Here is an 11,110-nt window from a genome sequence, read left to right on the forward strand (position 1 = left end):
CCAGCATGGCCATGGGCACATCACCTATGGGAATTCCATCCATCCCAACATTCCCACCTCCAGCCAGCATGGCTGTCAGCACCACTCCACAGGCCCAGACGTCGACGGGCTCGGCGCGGAATTCCGGGCGCCGCAGCAGCTCGGGGGCCACGTAGGGCAGGGTCCCACACATCTTGTTCAGCAGCCGCTCCCGCCCGTTGTGCCGGAACACCGTGGCCAGGCCAAAATCTGAGATCTTCAGGTTGTCTGGGCCCAAACAACAGCAAAAAAACAAGTTAAAACTTTAAATCAAAATTTTGCCCCCCCCCCCCAGCAAAATTAATTTAAAACGCAAATTCGAAGCTAAGTAGAAATCAAAACGTAAGTAAAAGTTTTAGTTATAAGTTCAAACTTTTTGTTTAAAAATTTGAGTTGAAAATAAAAGTTGAAGTTAAGATTTTAAAGCTCTAAGTTTAAAAGTTTAGCCTAAAATTTGAATTAAAATACAAATAAAATGAAAATGAATTAAAATGCAAATTCAAATAAAAGCTTAAATTAAGAAATGAAGCTAGAAACCGCAAAACCTTTACATTAAAAATATACTGTAGAATTTAAATTCAGAATAAATTTAAACCCCTACATTAAAAGCTCAAATGCAAAATATAAGCATTCAAATTAAAGCTTTAATTTAAACACTCAAATAAAAAATACAAGTTAAGAAAGGAAAACTTCATGGGGGTCAGAGCGGGACACTTCTGTCCCCACCTCGCTCATCCAGCAGCAGATTCTCCGGCTTCAGGTCACGGTGGGTGATGCCGATGCTGTGCAGATATACCTGTGGAAGGGCAGGGTGAGCCCTGGGAATCACGGCAAGAACAGAGGGGCAGCCCTGGGAATCACGGCAAGAACAGAGGGGCAGCCCTGGGAATCACGGCAAGGGGCAGAGGGGCAGCACCGTGCAGGAATTGCCACTGGCACCAGCAGCATCACCGCCGGTGAGCGCTCACCACGCCGGCAATCAGCTGCTGGAAGAACCGCTGTGCCTCCGGCTCTGGCATCCCAACATCTGGCTCTGCACGTGGGGAAGAAGAGGAGCAGTCCTCAGCCGTGTGGAGGTGACAATTTAGGATGCCCCATTGCCCCTAAATCCCCGGGTACCCCTATGCCCACCGATGCGGTCGAAGAGCTCTCCGCCGCGGCAGTATTCCAGGAACAGGTACTGCGTGGCCCCCTCCCGCCGGTGTCCGTAGAACCGGACGACGTTCTCGTGGTTCAGCATCTTGTTGATGCAGATTTCCTTCTTGATGTTCTCCGGGCACTCGGCCGCGCGCTTCATGTCCACGATTTTCACGGCCACGGCCTCCTCAGTGCGGCGGTTCACGGCCAGCTGCACCCTGCGGGGGGCTGGGGTCAGTGGGGCACGGTGGGCATGGAGCAGGCAGGGAATGGGCATGGGCATGGGAATGGGTATGGGCATGGGAATGGGCATGGGAATGCTTCCCCCAGAGACAGGCAGCAAGCAGGCAGGGAATGGGGAGAACACTCTGCCTCTGGAGACCGGCAGCAGAAAGGGAATATCGCTACTGGAGACAAGGAACGGGCAGGGAATGGGCAGCAAATGCTGCCCCTGGAGACGGGGCGGGCAGGATACAGACAGGGAATACAGGCAGGGGCACGATGGGCACACGCCGGGTGTGCGAGGGGATGTGATGGGCAAACAGTGGCCCTGCATCGGGCACGGACGGGGCGTGTGATGGGCGAACAGCGCGGATTGGGCAGGCCGTGGGCATACACACGACACTTGATGGCCAGGAGGCGAACAAACAGTGGGCACGCAGTGGCCGCGCAGGGACGAGCAGCGGGTGCGCAAGCGGCACACGGCGGGGGCAGGGGAACAGCGGCCGCGCAAGGGGCAGGGCACAGGGCAGGGGCGTGCAAGGGGCGGACCCGGCCGGCAGCAACCCCGCTCTCCCCGGCCCCGCCGCACTCACTCCCCGTAGGCGCCTTCGCCCAGCGTCTGCACCAGGTCCCAGTCCTCCACGAAGGGCACCGCCATCCCCGGCCCCGGGCTCGCTCCGAACCGCGACCCCACTCCCGGCACCGCTCCGGCCACGCCGCCTTTTCCCGCCAGAGCCGCGAGCCCCGCCCACCCTGCGCGCGCACGACGCAAGCCACGCCCACCACGTCGCCCAGGCCCCGCCCTCACCTGGAGCCCCACACCCCAGCAGGCCCCGCCCCCCTCGCCGCCGCTATTTCCATTCCAATCCATTAAAAGCATTTAAATGGCCCCAACAACCCTCTGGCAGAATTCGGGGAGAAAAACCCGCCAAATTTATCTTTATTTATTTTTATTCTTCACAATTCCTGGTCAATCAGCCCCGGTGAGAGCCGCAACTCCTGATTTGGCGACGGCTCCGTGTGTATATAAAAACCACTCCCGGCAGGATGGGGTGGGCAGAGTCCTCCCGCTGCTGCCTGCGCTTACAAACGGTATAAAACAACCCCGAAACAGCCCCCCTGGAACCCCCAAACCCCCAAATCTCTGCTGCACAGGCCAAGGCTGGGTCAGTGCGGTGTCTGGCACGGTCGGTGCCGGCTCTCCTACGTCCTTGACAACCCGCGGTTGTCCAAATCTTTCACCTGGGCAGTAAAAGAGGGTTCATTAGGTACAATTCCATGGGTTGTTCCCAGGGTCTGGGCTCGTTCTGGCACCATACCTTGTATATTCGGACCAGCCAGTGCTCTGTGGTGTATGCCTCCTCCAGCACGTCCAGCTCAAAGTCCTTGTTGCCGATTTCGGCGTTCCTCACCCGGTCGTAGCCTGGAGGTCGCTCTAGGAGAGGGCAAAGGACAGGGCAGTGCTGCTGCATCGTGCCCCAGAGGTGTCAGGGGGCAGTGGGGCCCCCCACAAGCAGTGTCACACCCCAGGGGTGACTCAGGGACTCACTGGCCTCAGTGTAGACCTGGCCGAAGCGGTAGTAGCACATCTTGTACATGAGGCAGTTGAGCAGCACCGGGGAGCCCTCGCGGTCCACCCGGAACTCCCCGGTGGGGGTGTAATAGTCGTGCTCCTTGATGTGGCGCCCCGTGTCCGTGCTGCCCCCGATCCGCACCATCCACAGGAACTTGTTGATGTCTGGAAGGCAGAGTTGGGGGGCAAAGAATGATGGCTTGAGTTGATTTGGGGGGCTAAGAGGAAAAGGTTAAATCGGGGTGAAAGAACAAAGATGGGATGAGGTAAAAGAATGAGCAGTCAAGTTGAGCTGGGGGTACAGGAGGGAGGGTTGAGGTGATGTGGGGGTGCCAAAAGCAAGGCTGAGTTGAGGGGGAGCTCCAAAGGCATGTGCAGCTCCAGAGAGGAGCATTCCAGCCCCATTTTCACTCCACAGCCCCAGCTGGAGGTGGGGCTCTGCCAGCAGCAGCCCTGGCTGGTCTGACCTGGCTCACAGCGGGATCTTACCGTCCGAGGAGTACCCGGTGAGGCCACCAAAGATGACCAGCACGTAGCTGACGTCCAGCTCCCTCATGATCTCGTAGGCTTTCTCCTCTGTCGATGCCATGGCCTGGGGCAGACGTGGTGTCAGCCAGTGCTGGTGGTGCCCAGAAAGGCTGGCCAAGGCAGGGGGGAAGGGAGGGACGCACCTGGCCGACGCGGGAGATGTGCGTGTTGTTCCAGGTGTTGTTGTCCACCAGGATGGTCCGGTTGGCCATGGCAGTGATCTGGTACCCATAATCCCACCAGGACATCACCTTGGCATCCTGCACCAAACAGCAGCTGTGTGTCAGCAGCTCAGTGAGCTGTGTCGGGTGCCCAAGGCCCCAGCCCCCCGTACCTCCGGCGTGTTGTGCCGCAGCCAGTAATAAGCTTCTCGAAAGTCATCGAAGATGATCCTGCTGCCATCCCCACCGCGGGCAGAGAGCACGATGGAGGGGGAGGAATAAGCCTCGCTGGTCACCCAGGTGGAGTGGAAGGTGTAGGTGATCAGGAAGAACGCCATGACCAGGATCATGCCGCTGGCAACCTGCGGGAACAACCCAGGATCTCAGCACTGCAGGGACGGGGCCTCCTGCACTCAGCCCATCAGGACCAGGCGTCTTCCTGAGCCAGCCTGGGGCTCACCTCGTTTTTAATGGGGTAGGTGGAGTCCTGCTGCTTTTTGCTCTTCTTGTCTGGCCGGCTGATATCCAGGTTCTTCATGTAGGTGGACAACACCTGAGAGACCCCGATGCCGGACAGGATGCACATCACCGGAGCCAGCACCAGCATGAGACGCACCTATGGCAACAGCACAAGTGTTGCACAGGGAATCCAGCAGAAATCCAGGAGAAGAGGGAACTGATGCCATTCCTAATCCAGCACCTCAAATTCAGTGGATAGATCAGCCTCGGGGTAAACCTGTGGCTGTTTTTTGTAGGGGGGAGCTGCCACCACATCTCAGATATGCCCAGGGGAAATTCCCTGAGTGCTCAAAACTGGCCCGCATGGGAAACTGAGGTCACTTCAGCAGTCTCAGGTGGAAGCAAGGATTGGTAGCTGCCTCCACACCAGAACTCAACCACATTTAGTATTCATGATGCCACAGGAAGAATGGAAATGGGCTCATCAGCAACCGTCTGTCACCAGTCCCTGCTTGAAAATCCAGGGAATTTGTTTAAGATTGCAGTGGGAGCTGGCTCTGGGAGATCAGGAACACTGCCCAGGCAGTGATGGCCACAGGGACACCAGTAACACCCAAACCACCGAGTTTTACAGCTTCACCTTCCCTCACAGCAGAGAGGGGCAAAACAAAACCACATTTATGGAAGGGAGAAAAGCCCTCAGGGTGAAAGGACCATCACTAAGTTCAGAAAAGCAAATTAAATTGTAGTGAGCACTCAGAGGCAGTGCTGGTGCCTGCAGCCCTCACCATGACAGCCGAGAAGTACATGCTGGTCACGCCGTACATGATGATGAAGATACGGGCATCCGAGAGGTTGCTGAAGCAGTAGTAGAGACCAACTGTGAGGGAGGAGAAAAAGGGGTCAGGTTCAGCCCAGAGATGAAATAAAACCAGGCACTGAGGGACACAGAAGGACACAGCACTCCCCAGCAGGCTCGGCATAGCCAGAAGAGGCAGGAAAACCCTCTGGAGACTAACTCAGGGTCTGGGAACTCACCTGGGAACATGAAAACAAGGAGCTGCAGGTCAAAGTAGTAGGAGGACCAGGTGGTGGGCTGGTGCTCAGAGACAGAGGCGATGATGGGGATGTTGTTCTTGGCGTAGGAAGGGTCCAGCAGGGAATAGAAACGCCCTGTCCATGGGGAGATTTTCCCTAGGAAAGCGGAGAAAACAAATCCTCTTTGAATCCAGCAGAGTAATGGGCAATGTTGACATGCACTCTCCCAGGGAAGCACATGGGAGGCTGAATGAGTGATCCCAGACCTCGTTTAGAAACTCCATTACTCAAATCTGCCATTTTAGAAAGGAAATACAATGCAATTTCATTCTAAAAAACTCCTCTCTGTGCAACTCCTGGTTCCAGCTAGCATCTCTTTGCTACTACAGAGCAACAATCAGTGCCTGCAGCATCAGCCTGGTGTCCCCAGAGTCTCTGCCCCTCCCATCTTACAGATGCTGCTGAAATATTCCTTGCTAATGCACAAATTCAGGCAGGTCCCAACCTCCCCCTTTGAGGGGACTCAAGGCACTGGTACCACAGTAAGAGTTAGGCTGGACAAATTCCATGCCTTTGGAAACAAGGAAAGGGTGTGAAACACCCTTGTAATGGCCACAGCCCCGGGCTACCTGTGAGCATCAGCACAGCCCCCACAGAGAGGAGGACGAAGCCGACCAGGGAAATGACGCTCCTGAAGAGGATTTCAAACTGCTGTGGGTTCAGCTTGCTCCGGAGGTAGTCCACAAAGGCATGGATCTGGCACAAGCCGAAGACTCCAAGGGCAGCCATGTGCTCTGAGGAGAGGACAGGCTGGGAGGGGGGCAGAGTGTGGTCAGACACAAAGACAAACAGGAGACATTACCAGCTTTTTTCCCAAATCATTGCTTGGAACAACCTCTGCTAGTCACAGGAAAACGTTCAAATGTTCCCTCCCTGTGATTTGCACAGCTGGCACAAATCCTTTTCCTACATCCGCTTTGATTCTGATAAGAATCCATGTGGAAAATTAACCAGATTCTCTTGAAAACGAGCTGGGCAGACCTGTTTCCTGCCACACCAAGATACACATGGCATAAGTGCTTCCTTCACCAAAACCAAAGACATTTTTATGAGAGACAACCAGTGCCAGGAAGGTTATTAGGAGCTTTGAAAGTCATCCAGCAAAGCCAAAGGCTCATTTTGCCAAAGGTGGCAGGGAATCAGCATAATGGAAGCTGGAACAAGGAATCATCACCACGCATAACCTCAGTGATGAAGACAAGAATTAAACCAGATGCCAGCGTGCTGTTGTTCTGTTAGAACCCATCCCTGAGTGTGCAAACCCTCCTGGTGCCCACCTGGAAGCCAACAAAGGAGATCTGCATGGAGAGGATGGTTCCCAAGCAGTAGACTGTGCAATAGGCGACATAGATCCTGTGGGAGAAGCGCCCGGTGAGCATCAGCACCAGGACGTGTAAGGGGATGAGGTTGATCAGGAAGACGTAGCCACCCCATGAGGAGACCTGCCAGGACACAAAGCAGACACACACCCACAAGTTCCAGGACTGAACAGCTGCAGAGCTGAGGTTGAACACAGAGGTTTATCTTTCCTGGGATCATGGGCTGGATTTTCACACAGCAGCAATACCAGCTAGGATCTGCTCCATCTTAGGGCATTCTCCACACCCCAGCTGCCAGAAACACGGATTTTTCAATGCTACTAAGAACAGCTCATACAAAACCCACTAGTTTTGGGAAGAAAGGACCCATTCCATTTCCACCTCTATAGAGGTTCTACCTCTCTGGACACACGGACACAGAAACAGCACACCATGGCTTCCTGGTGAGTGCATCCAGAGGGATCTCAGAACCAGGTTCACCCCAGAGCTGGGAGAAGGGACACTCACCATGTAGAAATAGGCGAGGGCACACATGGCTGCCCAATAGATGGAGCCAGTTTTGACAGCCTTGATCCACATGTAGTATGTCAAGAGCATGCAGAATATGGCGATACCTGCAGAAGGACCCGGAGCTGTAAATGTCATCCCTGGGGCATGGCAAAGCATTCAAGCCATTAAAAATAGATTTGTAAATGCTTTTGCTGCTCCATCACACAAAGAGCCAGGCCTGGGAAAACTATTTGATATCTGGCTTCCAGACCAAAACACTGCAGAGTTTGTCTCACAGCTCACGTGGCTTTTTCCAGCCACACCAGCTGGAAGAACTCCTACACAGCCCCCAAAAGCCCAGCTACAGCAAAGGAACTTGGATCCTCTTCTGCCCCAGGCACTGGCAGTGAGATTGCTGCCTTTGCCAGTCCCAATGTCACTGCTGGATCAGGGATAAAACCACAGAGGAACCACACAGATCTAGGCAGAGTTTGGGAGGGTGACAAAACCCTTTTTGATTGGCAAACAAGGATACTGGAGTAAACTCGCTGCCAGAGTTGGGAAACACTCCCTCTACTCCATGGCATGGCCAAGAACCACCTCTGATCCCAGATGGGTCAGGTTTATACAGCACAAACCCAGCAGGCATCACTGGGAAAGGACAGAGCCTCTCTTGTGCCCTGCAGCATCTTCCAGCACCACTTTCCAGCACCCAACAGTCCTTAAAGGTTCCCCCAAGGGTCACAAACTCACCCTCATTATCGTAGGAGCCGGCCACGGATCGAGAGATGTATCCAGGCACAACAGCGATCATGGCAGCAGCAAGGAGTCCTGCCCCTGCATCCTGGGAGAAACAGCCAGGGGAAAGACATCAGGGTTTAGGGATTTTATTACTCAAAGGAATAAAAATTGAGTGTGAAAACAAAGTTCTCAAACAGATCTCCCACTTCCCAGAAGGTCGGGGTTTTGAAGAGTGTGGCGGTCACCTCTAAACCTCTGACCCAGCTGCTCTCCCAAAAGGAAAACAGCTCCTGCTCCTCTGGAAAGCCAAAGGCTGTGGGGCACACCCTGCTGGCCCCTGTACCTTGAGCTCTTTGGTGAGGTGGTAAGTCACAATGGTGGTAAAGGAGGAGAAGAGGGGAGCCAGGAACACGCAGACGTTCCGGATGTCGATGGTGATGTGGAAGAAGTGCAGCACGTGGTAAATCGCTGCTGATGTGATCATCAGACCTGGGGATGGAAATGACACCATTATCCAGGTGCTCCAAAGATTCACTGGGAAGGAGCTGCTGCCAAGGATGCATTCCCAAGCTGCCCTCTGTTCCAGCTGGCACTCCTGGATGCAGTCCCCACCCCGATTTTCCCTTGCACCAGGTGCATTTCAGCTTGGTAAAAGTTTTACCTGGGTAAATGGTTCCCCCAATGATCCTGCCCAGGGGGTACCACGCTCGGTCATCAAACCAGTTGTGGAATTTGTAGAAGCCCTCCTCAGCCAGGAAGCGGGTGGTGCGGTAATTGAAGTACCTGCAAGGGAGACAAGGTGTGACAGCACTGTGGGTGCTGCTCTCATGTGTTCCACACACAGGGAACTGGCCCTGTTTTATTCAACTGCCCTAAACATCAGCTGCAAAGGTTCATTCCTCCTCCCAGTGGGCCTAACAGTGCATTTACAAAGGTGACAATGTCCCTTGGGACTGATTTAATCAGCTTGGGACACTGACACTAATTGTGCCAGGAGCTCCCTCTCCTGTGCCCAGGTCAGGAATAACCTCATCCCAGGAGAAAAGCAACAGCAGGTGATTCCTGAACTGGGTTGCAGGAAGAGCCCTGGGTACCAAGTAAATGTGGGTGGGGAAGAAGAGAACCAAGCTGTACTAAAACACACCCTCCAAATCCCACATCTTTAATGGGGATTAACTTAAGCCTGGCACCATTGCCTGAATTCCGTGTGCTCCAGAAGGGGAAAAGCCCAACAGACCCCAAGGAAATGAGAGAATGACACTCACGGGTCAAACTCATGGATGACGCTCTCAAATCTTAAGACGGAGAAAAGTCTTGTGGAGAAAGCTGCAAACACAGAAAAGGGCAGAGTGAACACACAGAGCTCAGAAGTGACCCTCGGTTTCCCTGCACCAGGACCATCCCTGAGGGCACAGACTTACACAGGACAGCTGCCATCGACAGGATGAGGAGCTTGAGCAGCGTGTCCTGCTTCTCATAGGAGAGACGGAGAAACCCCAACTTGGTCATTTTCACATCAAATGCAGGGCCTGAGGATCCTTGAATGCCTGAACACAATCAAGAAGGTATCAAAGAGCAACTCACATTGTCTTTAAAACCTTCATGAGCCTTTGGACTTTAAATCCCCTACTCTGGCCCAGACTTCACCCCTGGCAGGTGCTTGTGCCTCCCCCCACAAACCCCTCACCCCCTGTCCTGACCTGAGCTGCCACCCCAAATCCTGGCTGGTTTTCCTTCCTTTACAGAGCCCAGAACTTCTCCAGGGCAGAGGATGAGCCTGTTTCTCTGTGCACAGAACAAAACCCCCGTGCAAACTTGAGCAAAACCCCTGCCTTCCTTCTGGATGCTCTCTGCAGTTTAACCATCACCTGCAAGCAATGCACAAAGAATATAATCCATGGAGAATGCAAGAAATGGGTGCTTTTTCTCACATGCAGGAGATCTGAACAGCTCCTGGTTAATCCCATTTTGGATTACTTATGTCAAATATATATCCCAGTAGTTTGTTAATGCAGACCAGGACACTAAATCGGTTTTGCTCACACCAAACAATGTGGATGTTTCATTCTACCTCCCTGCGGGGAGGAAAAGCCGCAGAAATCGTGGGGTTGCACACCACGGAAGTAAAACTCTCACTGAAGAATCACAACTTAAACGTTTATCTTTCTACCTTGAAAACACTCAGATTTCTTCAAATCGTTTCTTGCCCAATCAGTGAGGAAAACCCCTCCTGCTGCTGCGGGCAGGCTCAGTCCCAGCTCGGGTGGGTGAATGTGCAGTTCAGGTCTCTGAGCTACGACATCAGGGAGGATGCATTGGGACAGGCTGAGATTTAAAACCCAAACTGGGCCTAGAAAAGCCTTCCCGTACCCAAAAGTGATTCAGACTGGCACACATTGGGCACTGCCTGGTACAGAAATACCGTGTGGTGGTTATTTCCTGGATCCCCCGGGATAACGGAGCTCAGTGCAGATGCCTCCGGGCACGAGTGGCTCTCCCTGGGATGCCCCGATGTGCTCGGGGGGTGCCTTCACCCCCCAGGAACTCCCAGTGACACAGAGCACTCCCGACCCGCCGTGCTGCCCCCCACGCCCCCCGGACACCGCCAGGCTCCGGCCCCTCATCAGCGCCAGGGTCTCAGCCCACACGCCTGGGGACTCCTCAACGCCCCGGCTCCCTCTCCCCACACGCCCGGGCACCCTCCAAGGCCCGGGCACCCCATGACCCCTCAGCTCCCTCACTCCGCACACACACCCGGGCACCCCGCAGCCCTGGCACCCCTCCACCCCGCGGCCCGAGGATCCCCCCCAGCTCCCCCAGCCCCGCTCGGGTCCTGCTCCCGTCCCTCACCGCGGCCCCGCCGCCCCGTCCATCCGCCCCGCGCAGCCGCCCTGCCACCACCGCCGCCAGCCCGCGCCCCGCCCCCGCCCGCTTCCCATTGGCCCTCGGGCACGCCACTCCAGGCGCGGCCCCGCTCATTGGCCGAAGCGCAGAACACTCAATCGGGTGTGGGCGGCGCGTGCGGGTCACGGCGCCTTCCGATTGGCGGAGCGGGAGGTGGGCGGTGCCGGAGGGGAACGAGCCGTGACGTGTCCGTCCGGCTTGGCGGGGCCGGCGGGTCACGTGGGCGGAGCCGGAAGCAGGCCGGCCTGGCCACGTGGGCGGCGGAACCACTGCGGGGCGCGGGGGGAGCCCGGCCCGGGGAAGCCCGGCCCGGAGTAACGACAGCGGCAGACGCAGAACGGCTGAGAATCGTGGTTTCTCCGTTTAATGTTTCAGTGTGAAAATACTAGAGAAAAGTTGATAAACCGGCCCGAAATATCCAAAGGGGTTTGAACGTCACCGGTTCCTTCCCCGACCCGACA

General features: G+C 55.1%; 2 protein-coding genes across 5 annotated transcripts in view; both read right to left on the reverse strand.

Annotated features, from left to right (window-relative positions):
* Window positions 1–2,118, reverse strand: part of CHEK1 (checkpoint kinase 1) — a 7,714-nt gene extending 5,596 nt beyond the window's left edge. For both annotated transcript variants that reach the window (XM_015649569.3, XM_015649568.3), the window contains exons 1-5: window positions 1,971–2,118; window positions 1,150–1,373; window positions 987–1,051; window positions 745–814; window positions 58–246 (exon numbers count right to left, since the gene is read on the reverse strand). In XM_015649569.3, the coding sequence (XP_015505055.1) occupies window positions 58–246; window positions 745–814; window positions 987–1,051; window positions 1,150–1,373; window positions 1,971–2,035 (613 nt within the window). In that variant the 5' untranslated portion in view covers window positions 2,036–2,118. The remainder of the gene's footprint in view (window positions 1–57; window positions 247–744; window positions 815–986; window positions 1,052–1,149; window positions 1,374–1,970) is intronic.
* A 169-nt stretch (window positions 2,119–2,287) lies between these two features.
* On the reverse strand, window positions 2,288–10,638 carry STT3A (STT3 oligosaccharyltransferase complex catalytic subunit A). Of its 3 annotated transcripts, none has more exons than XM_015649963.2 (18): window positions 10,596–10,638; window positions 9,167–9,292; window positions 9,011–9,071; window positions 8,407–8,528; window positions 8,089–8,234; window positions 7,758–7,848; window positions 7,023–7,129; window positions 6,474–6,638; window positions 5,766–5,946; window positions 5,137–5,292; window positions 4,887–4,978; window positions 4,100–4,255; window positions 3,813–4,001; window positions 3,622–3,738; window positions 3,440–3,542; window positions 2,927–3,115; window positions 2,697–2,812; window positions 2,288–2,619 (listed from the first exon to the last, which is right to left on the reverse strand). In XM_015649963.2, the coding sequence occupies exons 2-18, from the start codon at window positions 9,252–9,254 to the stop codon at window positions 2,581–2,583; spliced, it is 2,118 nt and encodes a 705-aa protein (XP_015505449.1). In that variant the 5' UTR covers window positions 9,255–9,292; window positions 10,596–10,638; the 3' UTR covers window positions 2,288–2,580. The 3 variants fall into 3 exon arrangements, with proteins under 3 accessions (XP_015505449.1, XP_015505451.1, XP_015505450.1); XM_015649965.3 differs by lacking the exon at window positions 10,596–10,638 and adding an exon at window positions 9,916–10,129; XM_015649964.3 differs by lacking the exon at window positions 10,596–10,638 and adding an exon at window positions 9,446–9,885.
* Window positions 10,639–11,110: the final 472 nt, after the last annotated feature.

This window comes from Parus major, chromosome 24 (genome assembly GCF_001522545.3).
Source record: "Parus major isolate Abel chromosome 24, Parus_major1.1, whole genome shotgun sequence".
Taxonomy (NCBI): domain Eukaryota; kingdom Metazoa; phylum Chordata; class Aves; order Passeriformes; family Paridae; genus Parus; species Parus major.